Genomic DNA, 14,653 nt, shown 5'->3' with positions numbered 1-14,653 from the left:
AAAAATTCCATGACAACTGTAAACATGACTATAAGCAGTTTTCAAAATTGTGAGAACATAAGAAATGGCATTCGAACTCAAATTAACCAACTGCCCCATCCGCCTGCTCAGACCCTCTTCTTCACTACTCTGGGGGTCCTTAGAGAAAGCACAACCTCACAGGGGAAGGAGGATATCGCACCCGAGTTTTTCACTGAGCAGCCTCTTCTTTGCAAAAGCAATTACGTTTCAACACTCATTAGTAACATTTGTTGACTGATTTCTGAGTGAAGCAAATGTTTACATCCCCCACACCACACAAAAACTCCTTAAAATGTAGACAAGAGAGATCCAAGTCACATACCGCCTCCCACCCCTACTCTCACGCCCCACTCTCCCAATCTTGCCTGCTATAGACACTACGGATACAAGTCAGTGCTTACTGGCATGGCAGATGGAGGCATCAATGTTGATTTACAGTTGAGGTACCTGTCGTAAAGGGACAATGAAGCCTTCTGGAATTATCTATACATCCAGAATTTCCCACATACTTCTGGAATCGCTTCCCTGTCTACCTATATGGTATCAAATAACCTGGAGAAACCAAAAGGGAACATATTACAACCTTTTGGTCCTTGAAGGAGAAATGAGTTGATTGATTTTTTCCCATGAACAAAATACTTAAAAGTCTGAACACTGGGGGACATCCAGCAAATTACAGAAAATAATTCAGTGTGTCCTCAGTCAGTCAAGATAACGGAAACTGAAATATGGTTTGTATTGTTCCCCTTTTTTCACTTGCTAATGCATTCCCTGATGGGTGTCCCCATGACATTATTATTTGGTCTGCAATCAGCTTATCTGGCTGAGTTACAAGAAAGATGGAGTGCAGCCTGTAGTTTCCCTGTACTCTGAAGCAAACAAAGGCTGCCAGCTTCATGAGGGCCGATGCGGGCTCTCTCAGGCTCCAAGAAGTTCAGCTACATCCTTTTAGTTAAAACTTGCAATAAAACAGATTAATCACTGCAATCACTTTTAACCACAGGGAAACACTGTAAGAAAGTGAAAAAATAAACCATCATACATTTTACCAGGTTTTGAAGATCAAGTCCATTTTCTACTGACAAACGCCTTTATTTTGATAAAAATCTTTACAACCAGTTGTGCAAAGCTTTAGACAATAGCAATGGTGTAGTGGGGTTTTTTAATGTTTTTTTTTGGGGGGGGGGGTTGCGGTACGCGGGCCTCTCACTGTTGTGGCCTCTCCCGTTGCGGAGCACAGGCTCCGGACGCACAGGCTCAGCAGCCATGGCTCACGGGCCCAGCCACTCCGCGGCATGTGGGGTCTTCCCGGACCGGGGCACGAACCCGTGTTCCCTGCATCAGCAGGCAGACTCGCAACCACTGCGCCACCAGGGAAGCCCTCGTGTAGTGTTTTTAAAAAAATATTAATTGTAGAAAAAACTAATTTGTTAAACTTAAAGTGAGTCTACAGGGTTAGAATGATCTTATCTGAATTGCCCCAAACTACTGAACTAATATTTTACACCAAAGGAGATACATTTTTCTATTTGTATTATTTGCCAAACCTCCAGTTTGGTTGTTTTCAACTTTTTCCTTCATTTCACCAGTTGCTTTTGCAAGGGAGAGGGAAGTGAAGGGGATGGCCAAATCTGATTATTTTTATTCTTTTAACCAGCAAATAATACAGGAAAATGGGCCTCAGATGGTCACACAATTGAGTGTCAAAGAAGGACAGTGGAATCTCTCTGAAAAACAAGGTGGACAGACACAAGAAAGATGGGCTCAGGAATAAGGACACAGTCAACCCGAGGTCACAGTTTGCTTGGCAGAGGTCACAGGTCAGTAACCTGGGGTATACCACACTGCAGGTGGGCTCAAAGAGGAAAGGAGCGTTCACCCTTGGTAACTCCTGGGAAAACCCTAGGACCTGCCTAAATTCCTTCAATGTGGCCACTCCCCATGGTCTCCCATTTAGCATTGACACTGGGAGACTCGGTTACTCCCTCAGTGGAATGTAACTTCCAGATGCTCCCCAAACAAAAGCATATATTCTATGGTAATCAAGAACACTTGCAATTATGAGCAGTTTGCCTGATGGGGTTTAACGGCTCTTTTTGAGCTTTGAAAAAGAAAAATCAGGAGCTAAGGAAAAAATCACAGCCACTCGGGTATAACTGGATGTGAACTTTCTATGGCATAGCAAAAAACCCTCAAGGCCACTGCTAAATGTTATCCATGAGACATGGTGGATACAAATGTCACTGACTCTGGCAATTTTGATCACAAACCACTTAAAGCACCAATCACTTCTGTGTTTATGAATCACTTTTCAAAGGTGACTTCCCTGTGCAGATGGAAAGAATGGAAGCAAGTATCTTTTTTTTTTTGATAGCAGAGAGGCGAGTAAGAATCTAATTGCTATGCGAGATAACCTTCAGGAGTGTTAGTAACAGGATGTGTTGAAACACGGGGTATCACACTTGGGGAATGCTGTGCCTAATGTCAGAAATGATACAGCAATAAAATGCATCTTCTTCTCTCCCCTGTGCAAGATGAATACGTGTGATACAACGGTGGCCTGGGAGACCCACCACAGAGGTCAGCCATGATAGTAAACAAACAATCCTTCTTCTTCTGCCCAGATGAGAAACTCAGCTTTGCTGATGGGCCGTGAGAACAGCAGTCTTCCAAGGGGAGAGTATACATGCCAGGGGGTACACAAGCAGTCCTTTGGAAAGTGTGGGTGAAGATAGTTGAACTTCTTTTTCTGTTTATTGCCCCATCCCTTCAAGGTTTGCTTTTGTCTGTGTTTCATGATGTATATGTCAGGACAGTCCATGCACCTAATTTTAAAATGAATAAATATAAATTACATAGAGTGAGGCTGAAGACAAGTTTGGAGACCACTGCCTTGAGAAGTAAAGAAAGAAAAAGGAAGTCTTAATGATATCCCCAGCACCCCCAAAACTGAGGAATCCCTTTGCCAGCAGCATCTTCTGGTCCAAGAGAAGGTCTGAGAACAGTATGTGAACAAATGGGCCAGGGAAGAGAAACAGTGCTTGCTTCTCAGATTTCCCAGATACATCTGCTCTTGGGAGATAATTATTCTAACACAAATGATACTTTGGTCTACAAATGGGCTGGAGAAAATCATCAATCTATTTCTGTGTCAGGTAGAACGTAGTGGGTCCTGTACAGACTATTAATTTCATGGAAAATAAGCCAACAGGGGAAACAGATATATCATTAGCAGAGTGGAGAAGAGACCCAGTGAATTCCTACCAATCCTCCTACTTTCTTTCACTTGCAGAGAGCAAAATGACAAAGTATTTATGTCCTACTGTCTTTGATATCTCTGTTTATCTCATTAAAGGAAAAATGCTTCTGAAACCACAAGGACACGCTGTTATTTCAAGTTTCCAGAATTCAATCCCAAATGACTTATCCAAGTTAACAGTATGCCTACAGAATTATAATCTTCACATTGCTGAAATTCTATCACTTTTAATTTCATAAAAACGAAACACTATAACATTCATTTTCCTTTTGTTTATTGCAGGCAATATATAATATTAGGATTTGGTTTACATACACAAAGTACATATATTTGAAAAATAGTGTTAATTGTTTTTAATGAAAATTTTTAATTAAAAATTTTTTTCAATTAAAGTTAAGGCTAGTAAGAACAGTTGGCACTTTTGATATCATTTCAATGACTAACTCCTATTCAAAATTAATTTCTCCAAAGTTCTACATAATGTATTCACAAGACTCATCAATGTTTATTTATTAAACTCAGTGTTTTCAGTAACTGAAAGAAGCATTATAGAATGTTTCCAACTGAGTCTCCTTCCATCTGTCCTCCTGTTTTACTCTTCAACCAGTAGTTTAAACATAAGAACTGCACTTGGAACAGAATGGCCGGGCGTCCCCCAAAGGGTACAGCTCTCCATCACTCTGCACCGTATTTTCTGTCACGAACTTACCAGCTCTGGCAGCTTGCACAGTGTTCTTCCCACAGCCTACTATGAGTAATGACTGTACAATCCACTAGAAAATAACTCCGCCACTTGATATAAACTCTATTAGGGCAGGCGTTTTTATCCATTTTGTTCAATCCTGTATCTTCTATACCTAAAACAATACCTGGCTTTCAATATATATTTATTGAGGGAATAAACTGGATGAATGAAGGAATAAAGAACCTACTCTTTAAACCCATTCTCTTAAGTTCCTACCACAAGGCTCCTTCAACTATTCTAGCCCCCCCTATTGCTGGGTGGAGGATGACTTCATTTGCATACTTATCAGAGACTGTCTTTACTGTGACAAGCAAAGCTTCCTTAGCAACAAAAGTTAACTGCAGGGCTTCCCTGGTGGCGCAGTGGTTGAGAGTCCGTCTGCCGATGCAGGGGACACAGGTTCGTGCCCCAGTCCGGGAAGATCCCACATGCCGCGGAGCGGCTGGGCCCGTGAGCCATGACCGCTGAGCCTGCGCGTCCGGAGCCTGTGCTTCGCAACGGGAGAGGCCACAACAGAGAGAGGCCCGTTTAGCACACACACACAAAAAAAAGTTAACTGCAAGAAGGGTCTATGTATGGAAGAATAAGTTAGTCAATTGACCAGCTCAAACACAAAAGAATCCCCACATGTGTAGCCGAAATCTCCCTGATATGACCTTGCACATAACAGCCTTTCGATGGGCATTTGTTTTATTGGATAGTAAACTATGATAATATAGTGTGAACTTAATATCTCTACAGCATTTGTAAGTTCCCATGTTATCCCAGTGGGCAAGATAGTGAAATGTGGATTAGTCAATACAGTAAGAGGAAAAACAACAGTATGCAAACTGTGCTGGTGACTGGTCTTTCGTTAGCCTGGGAGAGTAGCATCGAGTTCTAGTCTTGGTCCTTAATGGATTTATCTATAACTTTACCTCCATTCTTACTGAAGGTCCTGCTTGGAGGTCCAATCTAGGGGAGACCTTCTACGGTCACTGTGGGCCAGAAGTAAACAGAATCGTAACGAAAGGGTGACAATCAGAGTTTGATGATTTTCCCAAATACTTGTCCCAATGAGACCGCTGCTCTTCTGGCTCATGTGATTTCTCTTAAGTAGATGAACACTACAGAGCCTATGTGTTGCACTTCTAAGCCAATCTCTTATTCCCCACATTGTCTGTTTCTTTTTCCTCTACATCTCTCAGAAATATTTTCCCAGCCCCCAGGAAACGCAAGCAACTCCAATTGTGAGAGGTCTTCCATATTATCAACTCTACATTTTCCCCTCTGTAACTTTCACCCACCTCCTGGCTTTGTGCTCTAAGTCCACACGAAGAAAGGCTGACCTCTTTTTCCCTCAAAAGCTCATTAAGTATGTCAGGCACTTCTTGTGGCCCTTTCCACCCCTCCCCACTCTCCCACCTGAGTCTACTTTTCTTCATTTCCTAGCGTTAGCATTTCTAAATCTTAGGACTCATAAGGTAGTTCAGAGAAGAAAGTAAGAATGAAATGTGGGACCCTAGTTGTCCAAATTTTTAAATTAGATGTCATGTTGATTTCTAGTTATACAGGGCTCATTTAAGAAATTCATACCACAGCCACAGATGTGAAAACACACCACAAATGCCAAATTCATATCACAGATGCCAAAACAAAGGTAATAATGTTTACCTAACATGGGTGTCAAAATCATCTGTTGAAATTATTCTTAGAATCACAGAATTTTAAAGCTGTCCATTTCACCCATTCATCTCACAGATGATGAAACTGAGATCCAGAAGAGTTATGTAGGTAGCCCAAGGTAGATGAGTAGCAATATTGAAAGTATTTGAGGCCCTTTTGGCCATCTCCCAAACAACAAATTATGATCCTATAACGTACTGAACATCTTTCATTTCCTCCAAACTCCTCATGTCAATAATGTCAGCGCATTAACTTCCCAGGAAGCTAAATTTACATTGCTATTAGTACAGCAATGACAGATTTTAGAACTAGAAAATCCCCTAAAGAACAGTGAGTCTTCCTACTATGAACTAGAAAACTGAAGGCCAAGGAGGCCTGGACACTTGTTGGAGGAAGCCCTGCGATTTAGCAGTAAGAGCCAGCAATGGAGCCCAGGTCTTCTGATGACAACCTAGAACTCTTTAGTGTCCTACAAAAAGGATTAGTTAAACACCATCAGTATTACAAATCTGAGATTGTTTTAATCCAAACTTGCATTTAGCACCCAAGTTCTGTCTTAGGGAAGTGCTAGGCTGGACAACCGTTTGTCAGAAAGATGTAGAAGAAGGGAGTCTGAACAATGGGGGGGAGGTTGGACTGAATGACCACTGAAGTCCCTTCAGCCTCTAGGATTATTCGATTCTTAACTTCCCTGGAGCTCGGCACCTCAGCTAGCCAGCCCAGGTGGGGAGGTGGGGAATGTGCAAGTGCCCTGTGGGACACCCTCTCCTGCCTGCCATTGGATTGAATGAGCTCTACCCTGCTGTTTCAGGCATTATTCTATATCCAGTTTACATGCAATCAAATACTCTCGGCAGAGGAAGAGCGTAAGGAAATGCAGCTCTGTCATTTCCAAAGACAGACTACACTACTTAGCTTTCAAAATTGCCTTGCCTAAACGAGCATTCCATAACCGAACCTCCAAATTCAGCTTTTACAGTTTGTTCATGTACTATGCTACTATCAAAATTAATTATGCAGCATCTTCATGAGAAGAAATCAGATTTGGATGTGAGTTAGGAGAGGAAAGAATATAGCACCCTTCCCAAAGGAAGGTTACTGTATCTGCTTCCCCCCAAAAGCACTGGAGTCCTTCCACACAGACAGATTTCAGATGGCAGTCCCCAGCTGAGCTAGCCATGGGAAGGAAGAAGTTGACATGTTTGAGAAATGAGGAATACGCCAACGAACAAGACTCTGAGGCCAACATGTTATTAACCCCCTCCTTTCCATGTAATTCCAATCCAAACCGGAATTCAACACAAATCTGCTTCTTTGCTTTCCTGAATGGCTACTAAATCTTTAAATGTACTGATTTTAGACGTCTTCTTTTTTTTTGCGATAATGAGTCCAAGGGAAGAAGGTGGGTTGTTTTATTTTTTCCATCTCAGAGAAAAAGAATTTGTAATAAGGTCAGGCTCAGAAAGTTAGAAGGAAGCCTCAGCAGTAGGACTGTCACATTGAATATTTTTACATGAATGACATTACCAAAAAAATTCAAACGATCCGATTACACGCATGGGAGGCAGGTGTCACCTAGACCTCAGAAGAGCAACTTGATGCTCTACAACTCAGTGTCAAATAACAAAACAACAACAAAAACAGCCTTACAAGGTACCACAAATTTAAGAGAGAGTGATTCTGTAGAGACTCCATGTGCAAATACGGAAAGCTCTTCTTTCAAAGGCTTGGACCGGTTTTCCACTCTCCTCGCCCTGGTGTGACTAGCCTAAGGATGGTGTGCCCAGTCATCAGAAGGTTGGAAAAAAGTAGATGTCCTATCGGCATTCGGCTGCCTCCACCAATGCATTCATGTTATCTGAGGTCTAACCCAAAGGAACCCTGCACTTCGGGGGTTTAGAGGAAGGTTCCTCCGGCCTCCTGAGCTCCCCACTAGCCTGCCAGGCTGGCATACCACATCAGTCCCGTCTGCTACCAACATCAGCACAATACAAGAAAAAGCCCTTTTCCTCCTCTTCTGAGGTTTGCACCACTTCTCCTCCAAAGGTATTTCTAAAAGGGAAGTACAACTTAAGGGAAGGAGCCCAACTGGGAAAGGTCGGGTCTTTTTGATGTTTACCTTCCCGGGGAGCAGCGTCCAGAAAACAGACCCGTGCGTTCCAGGTCAGGCACGTGTACAAAGACAGCGAAGGACGAGAGGCGAGGAGAAGAGGGGGGAAAGGAGGCCAAGGAAGCAAAGGAGATAGAGGCGGGGGGCTGAAGCCCAGACTGGAGGGAAGAGGGGAAAAGGAAAAAGAGAATGGAGAGGAAAGAAGAGAGTCGGGGAAAGAAAGAGAGCGGGGAGGGGTAAAGAAAGGAGGCGGCGGCGGAGACGAAAGAATGTGCCGGGGACGCGGCGGGGAGGCGGCTGCGGGGACCGGCGCGCCCCTGGGGAGCCCCGGGCTGCGCTCCACGCGCCGGCGCCCGCCCGCCGCTCACCTTTCAGGATGAGGGTGTCGATGTCCCGGTCGATGCCCAGGAAGTAGCACTTCCTCCAGAGGCCCGAATAGGTGGCGAAGAGCGGCCGGCCGCACTCGGCGTCCAGCCCGCCGAGCCCCAGCAGCGAGCGCCAGGACTCGGGGTCGGCGCGCCCGGGGCCGCCCGGGAGCAGCCGGCGCCCGAGGGGGGGCGAGTCCCGCAGCGGCAGGTGAGACAGCGGCATCAGGCGGTTCTTCTGGTCCGGGGGGTCGGCGCCCACGCGGCTGCGCTCGCAGCTCTCCTTGTGGCGCCGGGGGTCGGTCTCGTACCAGTGGTCGGTGAAGATGGCCGTGACCAGCAGCCCCAGGGAGCAGAGGCTGAGGCCGAGGCTGAGCGCCGTGACGAGCGCCCGCGGCTCCATGGCTGCCCGCCCCGCCGCGGCCGCCGGTGGGCTCGCGCGCCGCCGCCAGACACAATGCACTTGGCCTCCGCTCGCTCCGCGCTCCCCCACCTGCCCCCCACCTCCCGCCCGCCCTCGGCTCCCGGCCCGGCGCGCTCCCTCCTCGGCTCCCTTTCGACCGCGCGCCCGCCCCCTCCCCGGTCCGCCGCTCCGCGCCTCCCCGAGCCTCGAGCGCTCCCTCGCCCCCCGCCTCTCCCGCAGCCCCCTCGCCTCCCTCCCGGCGCCGCCACCCCCGCGCACCCCTGCGCCCGCTCCGCACCTCGCGACCAACCCGTCCTCCCTGCTCTCCCGCGATCCCCCTTCCCTTGTGGATCCCTCCTCGCCGCCCTCACTTCTCCCTCGTCCCTTCCTCTCTCCTCTTCACCCTGTCCCTACTTTCCCCCTACTTTTCTTCAACTCTTCCTCCCTCTCTTTTCGTCCCTCTGTTGGCCCCCTCCTTGTCGCTTTCTATTGCTGCCCTGGACGCGATGTTTCTCTCCAGCTACCCCCGAGCACACTGCCGGCCGTCCTCTCCCCTCCAACGACCTGAAAAGACATCCACCAACATCAGACCTAGTCTTGTCACTTGTCCAAGTTGATGTTGATCAGTGTCGCGTTTTCTACCCAGAAGCAAATCCCATCCGGGTCGGGCTGCGTGGAGATATTTAACTCTTAGGAATCTCGATCTGGAGACGAAGACCCTTTCTCCCTCCTCCTGAAGGATGCAGCCTCGGAGACCCCTCGGCAGCTCTGTCTCCCTGCCATCCTCCCTTTCTCTCTCACTTGCCCACGGCAGCCTCTCCGCGCTCTCTCCGCTCCAGCCCCTCTTCTGAAAGAAAGGCACCGAGCATCACTGGAGCCATAGGTCTCTAGGGCCAGAGATTTTCTCCCACTCCAGCCTGCTCGGAGATGGACTTCTTTTTCGTTGACCACCTCCATCTCCCGCCGGAGTGACGGCCTCCTGGCATGTCTAGAAGCGCACAGGATCAATAAGCCCTTGCAATGGCACCTGCTCTGTGAGGTGATTACTGCCTTTGAATAAAGAAAGCCCTTAGTAATAAATCAGAGGAATGATTTTTTTTTTCTCCTGTGCAAGTTTCTTGCGTGGACTGTGAGGGTCAGAAGCGAAGCAATACTACACACCAAAGTCAACATCTCAGCTTGCTTCTGTTTTCCAGGGCACTGGGCAGTCACAGATGTTAATTCGGAGAATGGCAGGCAGATTCACATTTTCTAAGATGAGGAAACGTTAGGACTCAGGGTCCTGAGTTAATTGTGTTGTGCAGCCTCACGACAAAGGAGCAATACCCTCGTGCCACTTAATGCCCCTGGGGCCACATCACAGACAGAAAACCATGCTGCGTGAGCCCAGGGATGCCAATTCTTGTGTTCTTATGCTGTGAAATATTAATGATCAAAAGATGATGAGGCATTCATTAGATGCTCAGTGTCATTACTCCACGATTTAATGGGACTTACTAATTAGTGCCCCACATCAATTGGTATGAATGTGATTTATATATTTCCTCTGAAATGACATCTGTAAGGGTGATATAAGAAACTTGCTGGGATTTATTTTCATTGCTGTTTGTACTCAGCATCTTCAGAGGGTTTATTTCCCATGAAGACTGTGGACCTCTCCTGAGCACTGCCATTCACAGATAGATCACTTAAGCAAATCCTTCAGTCATACTAGATGCCCCGTGCCCATTTCTGCTGACCTGACAATGTGAATTATTGCTTGAATTTTATCACAGCTTCAGCAAGATCTATGGTGAGCTTCAGCCTAATTAAGGAAGACAAAGAATTATAATTTTAGTGTTCCTCTCACCTATAAGCTTTTCCTTAACAGGAACCGCTAAGCTCATCAAAGGAGCCTTATCTGGATTTACACAAAAATGATGAGACTTAGAAGCTCTCTTTTATTTATACTCTCTCTATACTATGTGTAAATTCCTAAATCTTTACGGATATAGAGAGAATATCTTTAACTGTGAGCCCATGGCTGATATCTGAAATTCGCTCAAGTTGTCATGTGTCCTTTTATTTTTTAAAACACCTCTTGAGATAAAGATATTAGATAAAGATATTACAAACCTTGTAAGTTCCAAGGGTGGTCCAACCTTTAGCAACTCTTCACCCCCTTTTCAAACCCTGATGTACTCTAAGAAAAAAATATTCTGGGGCTTCCCTGGTGGCGCAGTGGTTGGGAATCTGCCTGCCAATGCAGGGGACACGGGTTTGAGCCCTGGTCTGGGAGGATCCCCCATGCCGCGGAGCAACTAGGCCCGTGAGCCACAACTACTGAGCCTGCGCGTCTGGAGCCTGTGCTCCGCAACAAGAGAGGCCACGATAGCCGCGATAGTGAGAGGCCCGCGCACCACGATGAAGAGTGGCCCTCGCTTGCCACAACTAGAGAAAGCCCTCGCACAGAAACGAAGACCCAACACAGCAAAAATAAATAAATTAAAAAAAAAACAAAACAAAAGTACCAATGCCACTGTGGATGTGAGGATTAAATTAGTCAATGCTTTAAAAAAAAAAAGAAAAAAATATTCTGCCACATTTCAGAGTCATCCGATTATCTTCACACAATAACCATGCCCCGACTGGGGCTGACAGAAGGAAACCTCTTTTTCAGGCACTCATGTTTAACTTAAAAGAAAATAATGTTCTGCTTCATTTTCCTAGCCAGAACCCTTGATCATACCCTTCTCAGAAAACAGCACTATCCTTGAAGTTCATTTGTGTCTATGTTGAAGACCAGTCTCAGCATATAATCCAAAGGTTACTATGTGATGGATTACCCTTGACAGTATTTCATAAAAAATGTCACACGTTACAAATATGGGCCAGCAGCATGTAATGAGAGCACTGCCTCTGCTGGTGCAGCATTAACAGCATCAGCGGGGATGTGACATATGATGTGTACACAGGTTTTGCTACAGCAACTGCATATCGTTCCATCCACGTTCTTAAATTTTCTCTTTTGGATATTTCCAACAATGAACTATCACCCCCGAGCCCCACTCTGTTAAGGGAGTGGGAAATATAAACATGAATCGGGGCTTCCCTGGTGGCGCAGTGGTTGGGAATCTGCCTGCCAATGCAGGGGACACGGGTTCGAGCCCTGGTCTGGGAGGATCCCACATGCTGCGGAGCAACTAAGCCCGTGAGCCACAACTACTGAGCCTGCGCGTCTGGGGCCTGTGCTCCGCAATGGAAGAGGCCACGACAGTGAGAGGCCTGCGCACCGCGATGAAGAGTGGTCCCCGCTCGCCGCAACTGGAGAAAGCCCTCGCACAGAAACGAAGACCCAACACAGCCAAAAATAAATAAATAAGATGAATCAATGGTTCCCATCTTCTGGATGCTCCCAGTCTAGTGGTGAAAGACAGACACGTAGATATTTCTGTGCACTCTAGTGCACAAAGCAGAACAAAGTGTGTGGCAATGTGGACAATGAAAAGACTAACCACCTGGGGAAGTCAGGAAGGCTACTTAGAGACAGTAACTTTTGAGTTAACTCTCAAAGGATGAGTTAAACTTTACCAAGAGGACTAGATCAGAGACACTGGCATTCCACACAATATAAGTCTGACTTACGTATCTACCAGACAGATTTGGAGGCTTCCATATTTGAGCTCACTATAAAAGAAGAATGCTCTTCTGTGTTTTTAAGTCATAAACTTGACATCTTCTGATCCCTGACCACAAGCTAAATACTTGCAGGCAAGGAGAAGCAGGAGTCTAAGCCAGAGCACAGTCGATGTATGAGGGCATTTAGCCTGGCAGGTAGTCAAGATGATGGGAGATCACATATCCAAGCAGAACACGGAGGCATGTCTCAGCAGTGCTGAGGGCGGTGCCGTGCCCTCAACGTTTTCAAACTTAGCTTGTTCTTCACTTGTCTTAAATTTCCCTTTGCCATCTCCAGATCTGATATCACCAATATCTCCCTTGGAGAATAACAGTGTCCTAAAACGACAGGGATAGAGCTGGAGAATTTCCACCTGGGCATTTCACTGTGTTGTAGAACTCAGTATGTCTAAAGGTCAACTCATATTTCCCTGTGGTCCAACTGCCCCTCCTCACTTCTCTCTCTTTCTGGTGTTGACATGTCAGTCAAGACACTCAGACCCAATATTTTAGAATTTTCTATCGCATTCACAAAGTGGTAGGGATTCTTCCTTTTAAATGTCTTTATAGCCAATCTTTCCTCTTCATTTCTACCACTTGCTATCACTATGCCTCTATCACCTCACATCTGGATTATTATTCCAGCTCCCTCCTTGGCCCCAGTGATTCCAGGACAGCTGGGTTCATGGGCAGGTCATCCTGAAGTTATCCTGGACACTGATGCCAAATGCATCTTCCTCCAATGTTGTTTTGATGACGTCATCCTTCAGCACCCAACTGTCCTTTCTAGGTTAGAGAGAATTATCCTCTATATTACACTACAGTCCCTCTTTGTTACTGTCAGTATTCCCGCAGCATTTAAACATCCCAATTTATGTGTTGGCCATGTTTAAATATTGAGAAAACAAAACACTTTTGCCTTCTCCAAACACACTTATCATAATATCTAGGTGCTTTATGACATTCATTGTATTTCTCTACAGAGAAAGTTCTTAAATAAATATTTTCTTACAAAAAGGTACACACACACACAGGGAGAGAGAGAGAGAGAGATCTCCAATTATCACAGAGCTATGGCAATGATTTATTGACATACCTATGCTAAGCTAACCATGCTACCCATGAATATTCTAAAAGGCTTTCACCCTTTTGCCCCAGTGCTGAGACCAAAATCAATATCTTTCCTCATCTCAAACATTTAGATTCCATAGAATTTAGATTACGAAGTTTAACCAAAACCACACACTGGACTTCCCTGGTGCCTCAGTGGTTAAGAATCCACCTGCCAGTGCAGGGGACATAGGTTCAAGCCCTGGTCCAGGAAGATCCCACATGCCGTGGAACAACTAAGCCCGTGCGCCACAACTACTGAGCCTACACTCTAGGGCCCGCGAACCACAACTACTGAGCCTGCGTGCCACAACTACTGAAGCCCATGCGCCTAGAGCCCGTGCTCTGCAACAAGAGAAGCCACCGCAATGAGAAGCCCGCACACCACAATGAGAGAGTAGCCCCTGCTGGCTGCAACTAGAGAAAGTCCGCCCACAGCAACGAAGACCCAACGCAACCATAAATAAACTTAATTAATTAATTAATTTAAAAAACAAAACAAAACCACACACTGGCTTTCAAAAAGAGGAGGGGTTTATTCATAGTACTATCAGACATTTTTCCAGCATTTAATGTAAGGATAGAGTCAATTATGTTATTGATCTACAATATGTCATTTCTGCAAATAATTGAGATATCTTATTTTAACATGATCATTCTAAACTGTTCCCCTATAACAATTTTATTTTAATTCAATAACATTTATTGAGCACCTCCAGGGTAAGTTATTGTGCTGGGTCCCACTGCATTATACAAAGATGAAACAAAACCCATGGCCTGTGCCCTCAGGGAGCTTTAGGTTAGTGGAGGAGAAAGATAGAAATGCAAGAGGCTATAAAGAGGGATGCCTGGACTGAGTGCTGTCGCAGAGGTGCAGACAAAATTCAACAGGGAAACCTAGTGCAGGGAGATCAATTTCCAGTGGGAAGAATATGGTTAAGCCAAGTAGATAGACACTATCTCAGGGAGGCCTTGGAGGAAACAAGGCATTTTCTGTATATGTGTCAATTTAGTCCGGGGCAAAGCCAAAAGTAAATTTTAGAAGTAGCACCTACCATGGTCCTCCTCTCTACCCCACACATGTGGTAATTCATCTTGCCATTTTGTCACTAACTGGAAGCCTGGAACCAGAAAATACCACAAAGCCCTGAAATAGATGGTGCCTGATAAGTTTCTCATTTCACTGACACACCACGGAATGTCACCATTCTTTTTCACATTCCTGGATTAAGCTGTTTCCTTTTTGGAGTCTTTAAGCACATATGGTGGAAAAAAAAAAAAAACCACGTTCACCCAAAACCATGTTAAGTCCCACTCA

The 14,653-nt window shown here is 45.6% G+C and overlaps 1 protein-coding gene across 1 annotated transcript in view; it reads right to left on the bottom strand.

Moving 5' to 3' along the window:
• TMEM178A (transmembrane protein 178A) overlaps positions 1–8,568 on the bottom strand; it is a 51,062-nt gene extending 42,494 nt beyond the window's left edge. The window contains exon 1 of the mRNA XM_060117943.1: positions 8,169–8,568. Within this exon, the coding sequence (XP_059973926.1) occupies positions 8,169–8,568 (400 nt within the window). The remainder of the gene's footprint in view (positions 1–8,168) is intronic.
• Between the last annotated feature and the right edge of the window lie 6,085 nt (positions 8,569–14,653).

This window comes from Mesoplodon densirostris, chromosome 14, assembly GCF_025265405.1.
Source record: "Mesoplodon densirostris isolate mMesDen1 chromosome 14, mMesDen1 primary haplotype, whole genome shotgun sequence".
NCBI lineage: Eukaryota > Metazoa > Chordata > Mammalia > Artiodactyla > Ziphiidae > Mesoplodon > Mesoplodon densirostris.
The sequence above is the reverse complement of the archived record's forward strand: the minus strand, read 5'-3'. Positions and strand labels throughout refer to the sequence as shown.